Source organism: Pristiophorus japonicus, chromosome 2 (genome assembly GCF_044704955.1).
Source record: "Pristiophorus japonicus isolate sPriJap1 chromosome 2, sPriJap1.hap1, whole genome shotgun sequence".
Taxonomy (NCBI): Eukaryota; Metazoa; Chordata; class Chondrichthyes; family Pristiophoridae; genus Pristiophorus; species Pristiophorus japonicus.
This window is the reverse complement of record NC_091978.1, coordinates 335,992,809-336,010,215: the sequence shown is the minus strand read 5'-3', so window position 1 is coordinate 336,010,215 and position 17,407 is coordinate 335,992,809. Positions and strand designations below refer to the sequence as shown.

The following is a 17,407-nucleotide window of genomic DNA, read 5'->3' as shown; positions in this document are numbered from 1 at the left end:
GTCGGAGAGGCCCATAAAAGGCGTGACCGTTGGGGAGCGGCCACAGGAGCAGCCAGCAGGAGTTCGAGGAGCTAGCTGATGCAGGGGTAGGGGCAGAAGGTAAACAAAGAAGTAAAAAGAAATCGAAGTGTGATGTCACAGCCAAGCAGGTAAGTGATTGGCTGGTGGATTGGTGAGTATCTGATCTTTTTCTTATTTCCTTATCAGTAGGAAACCTTTGGCACTGTTGGCAAATTGTTAATCTCAGGGTTAAATCATGGCAGGAGAGCCCAGACCTGTGTCATGCTCCTCTTGTGCTATGTGGGAAGTCAGGGACGCTGCCAGTGTCCCTGGTTACTATGTGTGCAGGAAGTGTGTCCAGCTGAAGCTCCAGACAGACCGCATTGCGGCACTGGAGCTGCGCATGGACTCACTCTGGAGCATCCGCGATGCTGAGGATGTCGTGAATAGCACGTTTAGTGAGTTGGTCACACTGCAGGTAAAGGTTACTCAGGCAGATAGGGAATGGGTGACCATCAGGCAGAGCAGTGGAAGGAAGGTAGTGCAGGGGTCCTCTGCGGTCATCTTCCTCCAAAACAGATACACCGTTTTGGGTACTGTTGGGGGAGATGACTCATCAGGGGAAGGCAGCAGCAGCCAAGTTCATGGCACCATGGGTGGCTCTGCTGCACAGGAGGGCAGGAAAAAGAGTGGGAGAGCTATAGTGATAGGGGATTCTATTGTAAGGGGAACAGGCAGGCGATTCTGTGGCCGCAAACAAGATTCCAGGATGGTATGTTGCCTCCCTGGTGCAAGGGTCAAGGATGTCTCAGAGCGGTTGCAGTGCATTCTGGAGGGGGAGGGGGCACAGCCAGCTGTCGTGGTGCATATAGGTACCAACAATATAGGTAAAAAATGGGATGAGGTCCTACAAGCTGAATTTAGGGAGTTAGGAGTTAAATTAAAAAATAGGACCTCAATGGTAGTAATCTCAGCATTGCTACCAGTGCCACGTGCTTGTCAGAGTAGGAATTGCAGGATAGCTCAGATAAATACGTGGCTTGAGGAATGGTGCAAGGAGGAGTGATTCAAATTCCTGGAGCATTGGCAAGGGTTCTGGGGGAGGTGGGTCCAGTACAAACCGGATGGTCTGCACCTGGGCAGGACCGGAGCCTATGTCCCAGGCGGAGTGTTTGCTAGTGCTGTTGGGGAGGGATTAAACTGATATGGCAGGGGGAATGGGAACCCTATGCAGGGAGGCAGAGGGAAGTAAAAAGGGGGCAAAAGCAAAAGGAAGGAAGGAGAAAAGCATGAGTGGAGGGCAGAGAAATCAAGAGCAAAAATCAAAAAGGGCCACATTACATACATAATTCTAAAAAGACAAAGAGCGTTTAAAAAAAACAAGCCTGAAGGCTCCGAGTCTCAATGCGAGGAGCATTCAAAATAAGGTGGACGAATTAACTGCGCAGGTAGCTGTTAACAGATATGATGTAATTAGGATTATGGAGACATGTCTCCAGGGTACCCAAGACGGGAAGCTCAACATCCAGGGGTATTCAATATTCAGGAATGGTAAACAGGAAAGAAAAGGAGGTGGGGTAGCGTTAATGGTTAAAGAGGAGGTTAACACAATAGTAAGGAAGGACATTAGCTTGGATGATGTGGAATCTATATGGGTAGAGCTGCGAAACACCAAAGGGCAGAAAACGTTAGTGGGAGTTGTGTACAGACCACCAAACAGTAGTAGGGAGATGGAGGATGGCATCAAACAGGAAATTAGGGACGCGTGCAATAAGGGTACAGCAGTTATCATGGGTGACTTTAACCTACATATTGATTGGGCTAACCAAACTGGTAGCAATACTGTGAAGGAGGATTTCCTGGAGTGTTTTAGGGATGATTTTCTAGACCAATATGTTGACGCACCAACTAGAGAGCAGGCCATCCTAGACTGGGTCTTGTGTAAAGAGAGGAGATTAATTAGCAATCTGGTCGTGCGTGGCCCCTTAGGGAAGAGTGACTATAATATGGTAGAATTCTTCATTAAGATGGAAAGTGACACAGTTAATTCAGAGACTAGGGTCCTGAACTTCGATGGTATGAGACATGATTTGGCTAGGATAGACTGGCGAATGATATTTAAAGAGTTGACGGTGGATAGGCAATGGCAGACATTTAAAGATCACATGGATGAATTACAACTATTGTACATCCCTGTCTGGTGTAAAAATAAAACAGAAAAGATGGCTCAACCATGGCTAACAAAGGAAATTAGGGATAGTATTAAATCCAAGGAAGAGACATATAAATTGGCCAGAAAAAGCAGCAAACCTGAGGACTGGGAGAAATTTAGAATTCAGCAGCGGAGGACTAAGGGTTTAATTAGGAGGGGGAAAAGAGAGCATGAGAGTAACCTTGCAGGGAACATAAAAACTGACTGCAAAAGCTTCTATAGATGTGTAAAGAGAAAAAGATTAGTGAAGACTAATGTTGGTCCCTTGCAGTCAGAATCAGGTGAATTCATAATGGGAAACAAGGAAATGGCAGAACAATTGAATAAATATTTTGGTTCTGTCTTCACTAAGGAAGACATGAATAAACTCCTGAAAATACTAGGGGACTGAAGGTCTAGCGAGAAGGAGGAACTGAGGGAAATCCTTATTAGTCAGGAAATGGTGTTAAGGAAACTGATAGGACTGAAGACCGATAAATTACCAGGGCCTGATAGTCTACATCCCAGAGTACTTAAGGAAGTGGACCTAGAAATAGTAGATGCACTGGTGGTCATTTTCCAAAATTCTATGGACTCTGGATCAGTACCTATGGATTAGAGGGTAGCTAATGTAACCCCACTTTTAAAAAAAGCAGGGAGAGAGAAAACAGGGAATTATAGACCAGTTAGCCTGACATCGGTGGTGGGGAAAATGCTGGAATCAATTACTAAAGCTGTAATAGCAGCGCATTTGGAAAGCAGTGACAGGATTGGTCCAAGTCAGCATAGATTTATGAAAGGGAAATCATGCTTGACAAATCTTCTAGAATTTTTTGAGGATGTAACTAGTAGAGTGGATAAGGGAGAACCAGTGGATGTGGTGTATTTTGACTTTCAAAAAGCTTTTGACAAGGTCCCACACAAGAGATTAGTGTGCAAAATTAAAGCACATGGTATTGGGGGTAGTGTATGGACGTGGATAGAGAACTGGTTGGCAGACAGGAAGCAAAGAATAGGAATAAACGGGTCCTTTTCAGAATGACAGGCAGTGAGTAGTGGGGTGCCGCAAGGTTCAGTGCTGGGACCCCAGCTATTTACAATATACATTAATGATTTAGACAAAGGAATTGAATGTAATATCTCCAAGTTTGCAGATGACAATAAGCTGGGTGGCAGTGTGAGCTGTGAGGAGGATGCTAAGAGGCTGCAGGGTGACTTATACAGGTTAGGTGAATGGGCAAATGCATGGCAGATGCAGTATAATGTGGATAAATGTGAGGTTATCCACTTTGGTGGCAAAAACAGGAAGGCAAATTATCTGAATGGTGACAGATTAGTAAAAGGGGAGGTGCAACGAGACCTGGGTGTCGTGGTACATCAGTCACTGAAGGTAGGCATGCAGGTACAGCAGGCAGTAAAGAAAGCAAATGGCATGCTGGCCTTCATAGCGAGAAGATTTGTGTATACGAGCAAGGAGGTCTTACTGCAGTTGTACAGGGCCTTGGTGAGATGCCTTGGTGAGACAATACCTTGAGTATTGTGTGCAGTTTTGGTTTCCTAATCTGAGGAAGGATGTGCTTGCTATTTGGGTGAGTGCAGTGAAGGTTCACCAGACTAATTCCCGGGATGGCAGGACTGACATATGAAGAAAGACTGGATCAGCTAGGTTTATACTCACTGGAATTTAGAAGAATGAGAGAGGATCTCATGGAAACATATACAATTATGATGGGACTGGACAGGTTAGAAGCATGAAGAATGTTCCCGATGTTGGGGAAATCCAGAACCAGGAGTCACAGTCTAAGGACAATGGGTAAGCCATATTAGGATCGAGATGAGGAGAAACTTTTTCACTCAGATAGTGGTGAACCTGTAGAATTCTCTACCACAGAAAGTTGTTGAGTCCAGTTTGTTGGATATATTCAAGAGGGAGTTAGATGTGGCCCTTATGGCTGAGGGGATCAGGGGGTATGGAGAGAAGGCAGGAGTGGGGTACTGAAGTTGCATGATCAGCCATGATCATATTGAATGGCAGTGCAGGCTCGAAGGGCCGAATGGCCTGCTGATGCACCTATTTTCTATGTTTCTATGAAAGAAAATGCCTCAAATTAAAAAGATAAATAAAAACAAAATTGGATTGAGTCTCCTAAAATGGCTCTGAATAACTGCCTTTAAGATCACAGTAATTTTTCAAAAATAGTCTCAGGGTTGCTGTTCAAAGCTCAAAAGATAAAATATTGTTCTACATTTTTATTTTTAGGAAGTTCTCAAATGTAATTGAAAAATATATTGTAACTTTTCTACCAAGAAATTAGTGAAAATGTAAAAGCAGTTTTAAAGAAATACAAAACAAAGTGTCTGCCACGATTGAATCAAGCACCTCCAAAGTCAGAAAGATGCCTGTTGCGACCCCAGCAAGCAGCTTCTCGAGTCAGAGACTCAAAAGATAAATAAAATACATTTTATAGATATTTTGACATTTTATTTACAAGGCCTTTTGGTTTTTCGATTGGAGAAGAGGCATCCCATAAACAAGATCAATAATCATTTAATGGCTTCCAATTTCTGATAGACCAGGCAATCAATACAGCAAGTATTTAATTGGAGGTATAAGTCCCATGATTTCCATGAGGACTAAAAGACTGCACAATTTTTATCGTAGTGACAGAGATTTTCAGATGATCTCTAGAGGACTCAGTGGACAAGTGGATCGTCTGCTGTGGTGCTGAGCCAGAGAGACCAGGAAGGCCCCACATTCAATCCATGCTCTGTGGTGATTTAGTTGACCTCAGCAATATGGGGGGGGGGGGAAATCAGCTGGCATACCTGGTCTTGATCCCTGCTTGACAGTGCACATGTGAACATTGGGCAAGAACAGGGATCAGGGGTGATGCTGATGGTTCCACTCCCTGGCCACTGTCTGAGGCTGAACCAAACTGTTCGCAAACTCGGTATCCTATTTGAGCCCGAGCTGAACTTCCGACCCTATATTCTCTCCACCACAAAGACCTCCTACTTCTACCTCCGTAATATCGCCCATCTCCACCCCTGCTTCAGCCCATCTCCTGCTGAAATCCTTATCCATGCTTTTGGTACCTCCAGACTTATCTAATCCAATGCTCTCCTGACCGGCCTCCCATCTTCTACCCTCTAAACTTCAGCGCATCCAAAGCTATGCTGCCCATATCCTGACTCACAACATGTCTCGTTCACCCATTATCCCTGTGCTCGCTGACCTACATTGGCTCCAGCAATGCCTATAATTTAAAATTCTCACTTTTGTTCATATCCCTCTTGACCTAGACCCTCCCCATCTCTATAACTTTCTCCAGCCCTACAGCCATCCAAGAACTCTGAGCCTCCAATTCCGACCTTTAAAAAAAAATGTTCCTGAGACGTGGGCGTCGCTGGTAAGGCCAGCATTTATTGCCTCTTGTGCATCCCCAGATTCCTTTGTCTCTCCATTGGCGGCAGTGCTTTCAGCAGTCTAGGCCCTAAACTCTGGAATTCCCTCCCTAAACCTAAATGCATCTCTACCTTTAAGACGCTCCTTAAACTTACCTCTTTGACTGAGTTTTCGGTCACCTGTCCTAATAACTCCTTATATGACTTGGTGTCGAATTTTGTCTAATAATGCGACCGTGAAGCATCTTGAGGCTTTTATTACGTTAGAGGTGCTATATAAATACAAGTAGTTGTAGGCTCACACAAGAAGAATATCCACGTGCAAAGTATCAGAAAATTGCCAGAATTTGTGCAACCATTAGCATGAATCACTACATTCATAAGATGGTGTACAGCTGGATGAAGATAGACATCATGTGCGTAAAAGTTTGGGAAGTTGGAGTTGTAAAATTACTGAACTTTACCAACTGAACTGGGGGACTCCCAATACAGAACTCAAGAGATGTTAATAAATCTGTAAGTAAAATATTAATTATATAGACTTATGAAATGACAGTTCTTAATATTCTGATTTTAAAAAAATCTCACAATCTGACAGGAAGTTACTTATCAATTAACAATAATTTCTCTTGAATTTTGTACTTCCTTCTTTTTCAGATTGCCCACACCTGTTCCCATCCCAGGTCACTGTCAATGCACAGAGATGGACAAGGGCAATTCATCCTCCAAGCATCTCAAAGTCATAGTGAACCATTCTAATTGAAGTATAAACTTAAGACAGCATTTTACACTTTTTAGTGAAAAAACCTCATATCCCTCCCCAAATGCAGTGCACTGCCAGCACAGCACAACATGTTATTAATGGAGTGCAAGGCTCCCAGAAACAACCTCATGCAAGTGAAGGCAATACCCAATTGGTTGTCAATGGCAAGTTAGAATGGGTTACAAATAACTTGACACACTAATTTAACTAAACCATGACATCCTAAAGACAGTCCAGCACAAATAGCCTTTGTACAAAATGTGAAGAATGAATTCAACAATTCAACATGGCATAATCTGCAGCTCTGACTTTCCTGTGCGTAGCGAAGTGTGCCAGGAGAGTCACATGCCCATTACACTGCACCTTTAGAGTTGATGTATAATGCTTCTGGTGTCCTTAACTGTGGTGACTAAGACGACAGCATCACTAAGTAAGTATTACACCTACAATTCTGTAATCAAACTATTAGTTAATTCAACTGCAACACTTCAAAGGCTTGAGTATTAAAGCTCATGAATGCAGTGGGCAGTACTTCCATGTAGACCATTAAATCATCTCATCTTGCACGTGCATTAGAGCACGTATGTATAGATTTCAAGTTCATTCCCTTTCACTAACCACAGGGGTGTGAACAGCTAATATAACTTGACAGTCACTACAAGATCTTTCACAAAGTCTACTATTAAGGAGGCAGTAGCAGGACATTTGGAAAAGCAAAATACAGTCAAGCAGAGTCAGCATGAAAGGGAATTATTTTTGACAAATTATTTTTGACAAATTAGTTGGAGTTCTTTGAGGATGTAACAAGGTGGATAAAGGGGAACCAGTGGATGTGGTGGATTTGGATTTCCAGAAGGCATTCAATAAGGTGCAGGTGCCACATAAAAGGTTACTCCACAAGATAAAAGCTCATGGGGTTGGGGGTAATATATCAGCATGGATAGCGGACTGGCTAACTAACAGAAAACAGAAAGTCTGGATAAATGGGTCATTTTCCGGTTGGCAAATGGTAACTAGTGAGGTGCCACAGGGATCCGTGCTGAGGCCTCAATTATTTACAATCTATATTAATGACTTGGATGAAGGGACCAAGTGTAATGTAACCAAGTTTGCTGATGCTACAAAGATGAGTGGGAAAGCAAGTTGCGAGGAGGACACAAAGAATCTGCAAAGGGATGTAGACAGGCTAAATGAGTGGGCAAAAATTTGACAGATGGCGTATAATGTGGGAAAGTGTGAGGTTATCCAGTTTGGCAGGAAAAAAAAATATTATTATTTAAATGGAGATTACAAAATGCTGCAGAGGGACCTGAGGGTCCTTGTGCATGAAACACAAAAAGTTAGTATGCAGGTACAGCAAGTAATCAGGAAGGCAAAGGAATGTTGGCCTTTATTGCAAGGGGGTGGAGTAGAAAAGCAGGGAAGTACTGCTGCAACGATACAGGGTATTGTTGAGACCACACCCGGAATACTGTGTACAGTTTTGGTCTCCTTATTTAAGGAGGGATATACCTGCATTGGAGGCAGTTTCAGAGAAGGTTCACTAAGTTGATTCCTGAGATGAAAGGGTTGACTTATGAAAGATGAACCTATATTCATTGGAGTTCAGAAGAATGAGAGGTGATCTTATTGAAACATATAAGATAGTGAGGGGGCTCGATAAGGTAGATTCAGAGAGGATGTTTCCACTTGTGGGGGAATCTAGATCTAGGGGGCATAGTTTAAGAATAGGGGGTTGCCCATTTAGAACTGAGATGAGGAGGAATTTCTTCTCTGAGGGTCATATATCTGTGGAATTCTCTACCCCAGAGAGCTGTGGAGGCTGGGTCATTGAATATATTTAAGGTGGAGGCAGATTTTTGAATGATAAGGGAGTGAAGGGTTATGGGGAATGGGCAAGGAAGTGGAGCTGATTCCAAGATCAGATGAGCCATGATCTTATAGAATGGCGGAGCAGGCTCGAGGGGCCGAATTGCCTACACTTGCTCCTATTTCTTATGTTCTTATAGTGAAGCTAGCATTGTACTCGCAAACTCAGTCTATCATTTTTTTTAACTAGCAAAGCTCATTTCAAGAACAACCTCTTTAGAATTATTCTGAAAAGCAATTTGCAAGACTAAATCTATCTTTACACCATTACATTCTGTTCAGAAATAGGTTAATTCTAATCAAAACGCTGTAAATGCAATGACTGATAAGAGTTCCAGCTTTATTTATTTTTAGTGCCCTTTACCTTAGTGCCCTACCCATTGTCTCGTAATTCATGTCTGGCTTGTTCTTGTGTTTGCCCCAAAGCTTGGATACTGCCTTGGAGTCAACCAGTTTGAAGATGCCTTTCTCCCGCTGAGTCCATTTGATGTATCGAGGGCAGGTGTTTTTGTCTTGTAGTAAGTCAAGGAGGAACTCCCAGAGGTATGCCGTATTCCCTGGTGAAGCAAAACACAGCAGAAAATGCATGGCATACTCCAGATAAGATGTAAAACTAAACAGTCAATTACATCAGTTCAAGCTAAGTGGAAATAACTCATATGCAGTGCAGCACACTGTTTCAGCAATGCACAACACAAAAGTAGTGAGATGCAAGTTTGATCATCCCTTTTTTTCTCTCCCTCACCGAGTTCCTAATATCTGCCAAGAGAGAGGGAAAGTACCACTAGGCGGCTGTCACTCACCTGCTAGTCACAGGCTGACAAGCATCAGTGGAGGAGACATTCAGAACTCGTTGCTTGGCCTCATTTGACTACAGGAGGTATGCAAGAAAGCAGAGAAAGGGGACTGCAAAATAAGACGAGTGTGGCCTTCTCTATAGGCTAAGTGGAAATTTTAATATCGGGAAAGTGTAAGTACTTTCTGCCAAGTGTTAGGTTTTTTTCTACATTGCTATTTAAATAAAACTTAATTACAGGACTCCTGCATGACATTTAAAATCAATCATTAATCTCTGGGGTGGGAGACAATTTACAATCCTTGCACTGTAGATCTTTAAATGTTCATACACACTAAGTAATGGGTGAATTGCATAAGTTGCAATTCTTTTCTCCTCTCCTGAAGACATCAACCCATTACTGGTGTATGGTTGCACAGATACCCGTCACCCTCTGGTACCTAGCCTTACCAGTCTTTCTTCATGTGTGAACCTATATGGTGACTGTGGCAGAAATTCAGTTAGGCAGGATATTACAAGTAAGCTTACTCATCATCTTACTTCAACACACGTGCACTCTCCAGCAGCGATCATAGAATTTTACACCAGATGATGAGGCCATTTGGCCCATCGCATCTGTGCTGGCTAACTGAACTATCCACTTCATCCCATTCTCTTATACTTTTAATGTTTTCCTTTTTCAAGCATTTATTCACGTCCATTTTAAAAGCTAGTATGGATTATATGCAAAATAAAATCCTTCTTGTTTTTTGGTGATAATTTTATGCACTCCAGCTACCTACTAGTGGATATAAAACCTTTTATACAATTTTGAACAGCCGTATCTGATTTCTTAATCTTCTGTCCTGGGCCACATACTAATTAACACCCTCCCTTTCGCCTCGCCGTCCTGGAGCAGTCAGCAAACCCAAAAGCTGTGGGAGAACAATATAATTTTATCCAAACCACCATATCGTCCTCTTGCCCTGCCAGAAGCAGCATCAGGATTTGATTCAATTTAATGAAGAGAATGTTATTCCCTTCTCCCACCCCCACCAACCACCAAACAAACTTTACTTTGGTTTATTTCTGGTTGGCTGCACGTATTTAATAAATACCTCACACCTATTTCGATTAATGGGGGATACACCGCACCTGTCCGTATGATTTCCCCCACAACTACCCATGATTTTCTGTATATTCTGCCATGACAAATCACTAGCTGAAACGACAGTGTATAATATACGGTTACACTTTCTTCTGTTGGGCTCTGTGATTTTTGCCCCTTCTTTTCTTGCCAACTTTCCTGTTAACTCTTCCCTTTCTTCTTCCAAAGGCAGATTCCAAAGGGTAGAGCTCCAGGAGGAGGGGGGTGGTTGGATGACCTAGATTACCTTCACCCACGTGGCCTTTTCGTCATGTGCGAGTCTAACAGGGAGTGCCAATGGGGTATTTCGCTGCAGAGGGACAGATCCAGTGTCCATAAATACCCGCTTTCGCAGGGGTTGCTAGATAGCTATCGGAAAGCCAATTTTCTCCATCTAATGTGGGGGCACTGAGGCCGCCTCCCGCATCACCCGCCCCGCCCGTATAACAGCCCAGCGAGGACGAACTAACTTAGCACAGGCGGAGAATCGAACCAAAGACTTTGCTGGTCTGCTTGGCTCAGTTTCTCACTGGATAAGCTCCGTTGATTGGCTATGTACATTTATGTTCTCTCGTCTTTCTTTATGTGGTAAAATCTTAAATAATTTAAAAAGAAAAATCAGTACGTTAAAACAATGCAAAGGGGTTAAGAAGGTGTTTTAATGAGCTGTGTTAACAGAATTTCACGTAATAGTAAAGAGATATTAGGGCCGATTATCCAAGTTCACGCGCACCAGCGGGCACCTTGCTTCCTGCGCATAACAGGAAATTGCCGGAGCGCCATCCACAATCATCCATCCATAAATTGTGGGCAGAGCGCCCGTGATTTCCCAATTTGGACGGCCAGGGACCAAGGCTGGTAGTGGAAAGTCAGGAAAATGATCCCCATGATCTCATTAACAAGCCATCAGTGACTGATTTAGCAGTGGCGCATTAGTACAACTATGGACGATACGATTGCTTTTCTGCCAAAAATATTACCTGATTTAATGTTTTATGCTGAATTTTTTAAACTTGGTTCATCCCACCAATTTACTATTCTTCTTAATGCGCCATATCCTTACAGTTCACGCCCTCTCCCTTCATCCCTGCCATGGTTTTGTTAGTGTGGGAATTCGTCTTTGACAGCTACACTTACCCTTCCCTTCTCTAGCCTTCTTTTTCACAGACAGATCCGACGTACTATTAGGCAACCCAGACTGCTGGTTCTTTGGTTTTCGACCAGCTGTAAGACACATTGGAAGGCTCATTCACTACAAATCTCACCAAATTAGTGAAAAGGGCACTCTCGGCCCAGTTCAATTAAACAGTTGAACTGCTTCAAGAAAGGGAGGAGGAAGGAAGAAACAAAATACCTAGCAGAATATGGTTTTATTATTTATTTTTTTAAGTTGATTTTAAATTGATGCTCACCTAAAACAAAAAAGCTTATTTTATTAATAAAATGAAGATACGGTGATACCTTTTTACCTAAAGTTGATGCTGGTTTCAGAGTTTATGCCCGACTATAAATTACTTAAAATTCCAGCAAAATTTACTTACAAGCATTTGCCTGAAATGAACAATCCAAATTTCCCAGTTCCCACCCTCCCAAATTTTAGGCATTTTATTCCCCCCCCATACACACTCTTTAGTCTTATTCTCTGAAAAAAACTGTCTCTTGCTTGGACACACGTATATGGGTGAAAGCAGTCTGGCAGTACCTTACCCAATTGGCTGGTCCTCATGTAAAACTGCGTTGGCACTAGGCTATTCAACATGGAGAGCATTATAGCGTAGTAATAGCTTTCATCCGACCTCCACTGGTGCACACTTTCGAGCAGGGACACTCACCTGTTGATTTCCTTCCCCATTCCCCTCCTAGAGGCCAACTGTAGCATTCCAACTCCTACTCTGGCTGAGACCAGAACAGATTGGGGATTTAACCAGGGGTTTTCTGATCCATTTGGCTCAGTGGCAGACTGGGCGGTGCCTTTACCCACTATGTGCGTGGGAGAATGTGATCAGAAAGTTGAGTTACTGGACCAATGATCAAAACTAAATAAAGCTTCATGACTGTCAATCACAGCACGTAGCAAACCACCTCATTAAAACAGCCAGGTGGATAGCTGTATCAGTCATCACTATCAGTACGTGCAAGCCCTTCATGGCACCAAACTTTAAAACTTCAAATACTCACTTTAAAATGTGTTTTGGTTGAATTTTTGCATCCAAAGTGAAGGGAGTCAGTGTTGGGGAACAGATCTCTTTTTCCATTATTATACTTAGTCTCAGAAATGAGCCCTTCCACAGAATGATGGTTGCAAAATAAAGCTGCTCTACCCCAACAAAGTTATGCAATTCCAACCTCATTGGACCATCTAAAATGCATCAATATGGACATTTACATTCTCTGCACCAGCCACCTTCATTGAGTGAAATTACCAATTTAGTGTCAAATGATACCGTTATGGGCAGTTTAGTGTTGTGGCCTGTACCCAGTATGAACTCGGTTAAGAATATCCAACGTTATTTCAGTTAGGAACCTTACCAATAAAGAGAGACTTTTATCCCATTGAATATTACTGAATTACAACCCAGGTACCAAAGGTGAAAGGCCAATATGCCAATCCACTTTCCAGCTTAAAATTCTTCAAGGGGAAATTTAAATAAGATTTTCTAAGAAACAACAGATAACATCCCCCATTTAAAAAAACATGGAGATACTCTTTGGAAAATTCAGTACTTGCAAAAGGGGAAAAATATTTTTTACCTTTCTTTTTTTTGGTTGGCTCAGGGGTTTCCAGTATTGGTAATGCAGGAGATGTGTCCATTGGCTCAGGCTCCTCGGTCGACACTTCCACTACAGTCTCTGTGATCACATCAGGTCTCATGGCAGCATGAACAAATTCTGGGGTCGACACACAGGGCGGCACAAATACCTGGACTATATTGAAAAGATAACAAAAGCTAATGATCAAACCTTACGAAGTAGTGATTTTGCCGTTTATATCCTACTCTCCAAATAAAAATAAAAGACTTCGACATTCACCTTGAAGACGTGGCATATTTCATCCACAGTACACAAGGAATCTTCCACTTAAGTGTGCATTCTGACAAAGTTACATCTTTGGTAACTGTCATTTTAACCTGTTACAATCCAATATACTTACTAAACAATCATAAACTGGCCCAAAATGGCAAAGTATTAGGCGTACGAGGTCTCCAGTTACTCTGCTTACCTTCATTCAAAGGACAGCAGAGACAATGTTCCATCCACATGGAACCCGAGTTCCTAAGTGGCATAATTCTATGCCGCATAGTACCTCAAGCACTGCTCTCTCCACAAGAAGTAAGACTCCAGGGTAAACTTGGAAAAAAGCATGTTACCTAAAGAACAGGAACCAGCAACAAGGAGCACAAATCTAAATCAAATAATTTAATCAAATCAAAAGGGGATTTGCGATTTGTTTGATCCGCAAGTCAGGGAGATTTATGGCATTGTGGACTTGTCTGTGCAGGTTCTTAGGAAAGGAGAGGACTCTCAAAAATGTAGTCCAAGAGGCTGGTTATGATGAAGTTGTAATGTCTGACAGCTAACCTTTTTATTCAGTGAGATTTACTGTTCACACAAGTAACCTGATCTCCAATTATTAAGTGTAGTGATAACTCACAATTTATAACAAAGTTCACATTTTGTGGTGTTCAGCTTTACAATGACCAACTGAACATCCAGCAGCTGAAAAAATGAAAGGAGAGAGAATACACGAAAGAGACGGAACACATGAAAGAGAATGTGCAAGAGAGAACGTGAGAAGAGTGAGAGAAAAGAAAGAGAAACTTGTATTTATATGCCTAAAACACTTCTGTATACAGTAACTCTGAAATGCAGTGACTGTTGTCATACAGATGAACATGAAAATCATTGTGTACACAGTAAGGTTCCATAAACAATAATGAGAGGGATGACCAGTTAATCTTTTTTTCTTATTATTGACATTAGTTATGGGAAAAATATTGGTCAGGACAAGGGGAAGAATGCCGCTCTTTTTCAAACAGTGCTACGGGATCTTTAACAGCCACCTGAACAGACAAGTAAGGCCGGGGTTTAACATTTTGTCCGAAGAATGACACTGCATGCTAGTCCTAGAACAGGGCTTGAAAACACAACCATTTAACTCAAAGGTGCTACCAACTGAGTCAAGGTGTTACAAAATCAAATTTAGAGAGTTAGGGTAAAATGAAGCACAAGTTCTCCTATAAAGGGAAATGTACTTGGTGCTCTGGATATGAGCCTCAAAAATATGCAAACTTGAGCCAGATGTGCAGTTTTATATTTCTCATTTGCAGATTTTTTCATTTCAAATCTCATGGGCCTGGAAGTTTGGAAAGGGGTTGTTCTCATCGTTTTTGCCCCGTTGGTGGGTAAATCCTAAATTGGAACACTAGGATTGGTTAGTATCCACAGCTTGACAAATATGCAAATTAATAGAACATTGATTTAAAAACTTAATGGGCTCAAATTTGGCCCACCCCTTTTTTCCACGCACTCACCAAAGATGCGCCGATTTTGTGGGCTGAAAATGGCACCTAAAAAATCTCCCTGATTCTGGCCGCTGTGTTGCCTCTCCCGGGCTTGGCGCAGCGTGGCCAGTCGATTGGGGGACGGAGCTAGGGCCCTGCGCCAGAAACAGTGCCAGCAGCTCTGCACATGTGCGTTGGAGTGTGCGCGCATGCGCAGTATCTCCTGCCCCCAGCCTCTGTGTGCGTGCTGCAGCATGGGATCCGATGCGTCCCGCCCCTATCCCGGGCCGAGTGGCCTGCCGCACAGTAACGAGACTTTGATAGAGAAGCCCGTCTTCTTCCAAAGCACTTAGTTCTTTTGTTGGCTGCTTGCATTATTGCCACTTAATGTCAATATTCTACACACAACTTGAAGATTTCAGGACATTGCCATGCAAAGGTTCAGATAAAATTGTCTATTTTGAAATCCATCTCAAAAGTTATATCCAGGTATTTTTGTAGAAAAACAATTATAAACGTCATTAGGCTGCCAGTTTAATTTTCCACGCTCAATTACATTTTCCCTCCGGGGGGGGAAAAAAGTTATAAAATATTTCTATGATGGTGGGTGAGCTTCATCATCAGAGGCAGTCCCTCGAAGCGAGGATGACTTGCTTCAACGCCAAAAAAGGATGAGTTCACAGGTGTTTCAATGAAGGACCTAATATTCCAGGTCCCGACCTACATCGTGAAGGGTGGTAGATGCCTGTGCACTGATTTTAGCTTAGGCGGCTGGGAGAACATAAGAACATAAGAATTACGAGCAGGAGGTACTTCTATTTTTTATTTGGAAATTTTGAATAAATTATGTAAATATGTTCTGTTTCTTCACTTCTTTTATTTTTGTCGTTTAAGCTTCTGTTGTATAGTAAATTAACTTTGCAAAGTTTGTCATATGATGTCCTGTATAGCTGTTTGATCCTATTCACATTCTTTAGTCAAGTCATTAAGTTCTGCTGGCCTCTGATGTACCTACCTGCGCTGATTTCTTAACTCTCCGCAAGGGTTTTCTGTGCGGCCACAAGTGGCCACACACACTGGCCTAAGTTAGTTTGGAGTAACTAGTAGCTGTCCAAAGTGGCCAAAATGGACATAGGTGGCTGGTAACGCCTCCTTTTGAAAAAAAAAATGAAACTAAAAAAAATCCTAACTAACTCACTTACACTGGCGCAAATTGAATGTACAAAATGGGGATTTTTAAGATACTCCAGAAAAATCAAGTTGCTCCAAAAAAAACAGAGCAACTCCTGGGCAATTTTGAGCCCAATACATGGCCGATGAGGTTCATGGTATATTGTTGTATCGAACCAGCCCAAGAACACAAAAAGCTTGAACTCTCCTGCTGTAATTTATTCTTTTAACATAAAGTAGTAATTTTCAAAAATAGTCTTTCGTTCAATTAAACTGACTACACAATATTTAACTTAATCTGGAAGACTGAACGATCTGTAGCTCAGTCATATTTGCATGCTGTAATATATATCTTGCAATGTCTGCCAAATAAAAGTGAAGACGCAGAAAATACTGGACTGGACAATTTAATAAAGTGCTGTTTCCACGGGATTTTTAATGTCATGCAAAGCCAATAATAAATGGGGCTAAAATGGATCAAAAAATTATTGAAGGGTTTTAAATTCCAACCATGAAATCTAAGCAAGTTCTTTATACGTATGCTTATAAGAGGAAATCTCCCCCAATATTGTGGCATATTTGGGCAGGATGCAATAAACTAAAACTATATAAGTTATTGAGCTCAACAAAAAATCATTCTAAGTTTCCTTTAACTAGAAAGGAAGCAGTGAAGAAGCAAAACTCTCTTTAATCCACCCCCTCTTCCTCCTTGTCCTTTCCCACATCCCTCCCCAGCATGCTCCTCCTCATCTCTCGGTTGACCTTTGATAAATACAGTAGAGCTCCTTGCACAGATGAGGGTGTTGCAATTGCTGTAACTCTTGATCTAGAACTGCTACAACCAATTTGCTATCATAGCAATGATGCTGTTCATGTGCAACACTTAGTCAAAGTGGAAATTACTGTACTATTTCAATGCCTTTCTGAGTACATCTCTGGAGACTAAAATTTCAGAATCATAAATTATCCCCCACTTAAAAGAGCAACCAATTCAGAGCATCAACATTAATGAGTTATCAATTTGACACCAATTACTTCTTTACAACAAAGGCACTATTACATTTTCAAGAGGGTTCAGAAGGTTGTGGGTTCAAGTCCTTCCCAGAATTTGAACACATAATATAGGTTGACACTCCACTGCAGCACTAAGGGAGCACTGCAGTGTCGGTGGTTTTCACCTTTGGATGAAACATTAAACCAAGCTCCAATAATGCAGATGGCCGTAAAAGATCCTATGATATCAAGGTGCCCTTTAAGCTGTGTAGTCGCACAGTGCTCTACAGGTCCCACGCAGCCGGTGAGACGGCTTTTAAATTGAAAAAAACGCACAAGCATGGAATTTTATATGACAGCGTGGTCCAAAAACAATTAATGGGAACATTGCAAGACACTATTCAATAAGGAACAGAGACTTCTCCTCGTGTTCTGGATAACATACCACCTTCAAACAACACTACCAAAACTGATTAACTACGCATTTATCGCTCTTGATTTTTGTGGGATTTTCCTGTGTGCTAAAAGGTTGCCACATTTACCTACACAATACTGCCCATTATGCAGTGCTTTGGCAAGTCCTGAGAGATGT

General features: G+C 42.0%; 1 protein-coding gene across 6 annotated transcripts in view; it reads right to left on the bottom strand.

Moving 5' to 3' along the window:
- LOC139248576 (ETS-related transcription factor Elf-2-like) overlaps window positions 1-17,407 on the bottom strand; it is a 170,540-nt gene that overhangs the window by 13,760 nt on the left and 139,373 nt on the right. For 4 of the 6 annotated variants that reach the window (XM_070872155.1, XM_070872156.1, XM_070872157.1 and 1 more), the window contains 3 exons: window positions 12,902-13,075; window positions 11,288-11,374; window positions 8,593-8,785 (listed from right to left, as the gene is read on the bottom strand). In XM_070872155.1, the coding sequence (XP_070728256.1) occupies window positions 8,593-8,785; window positions 11,288-11,374; window positions 12,902-13,075 (454 nt within the window). The remainder of the gene's footprint in view (window positions 1-8,592; window positions 8,786-11,287; window positions 11,375-12,901; window positions 13,076-17,407) is intronic. The other 2 variants (XM_070872158.1, XM_070872161.1) reach the window with 1 other exon arrangement.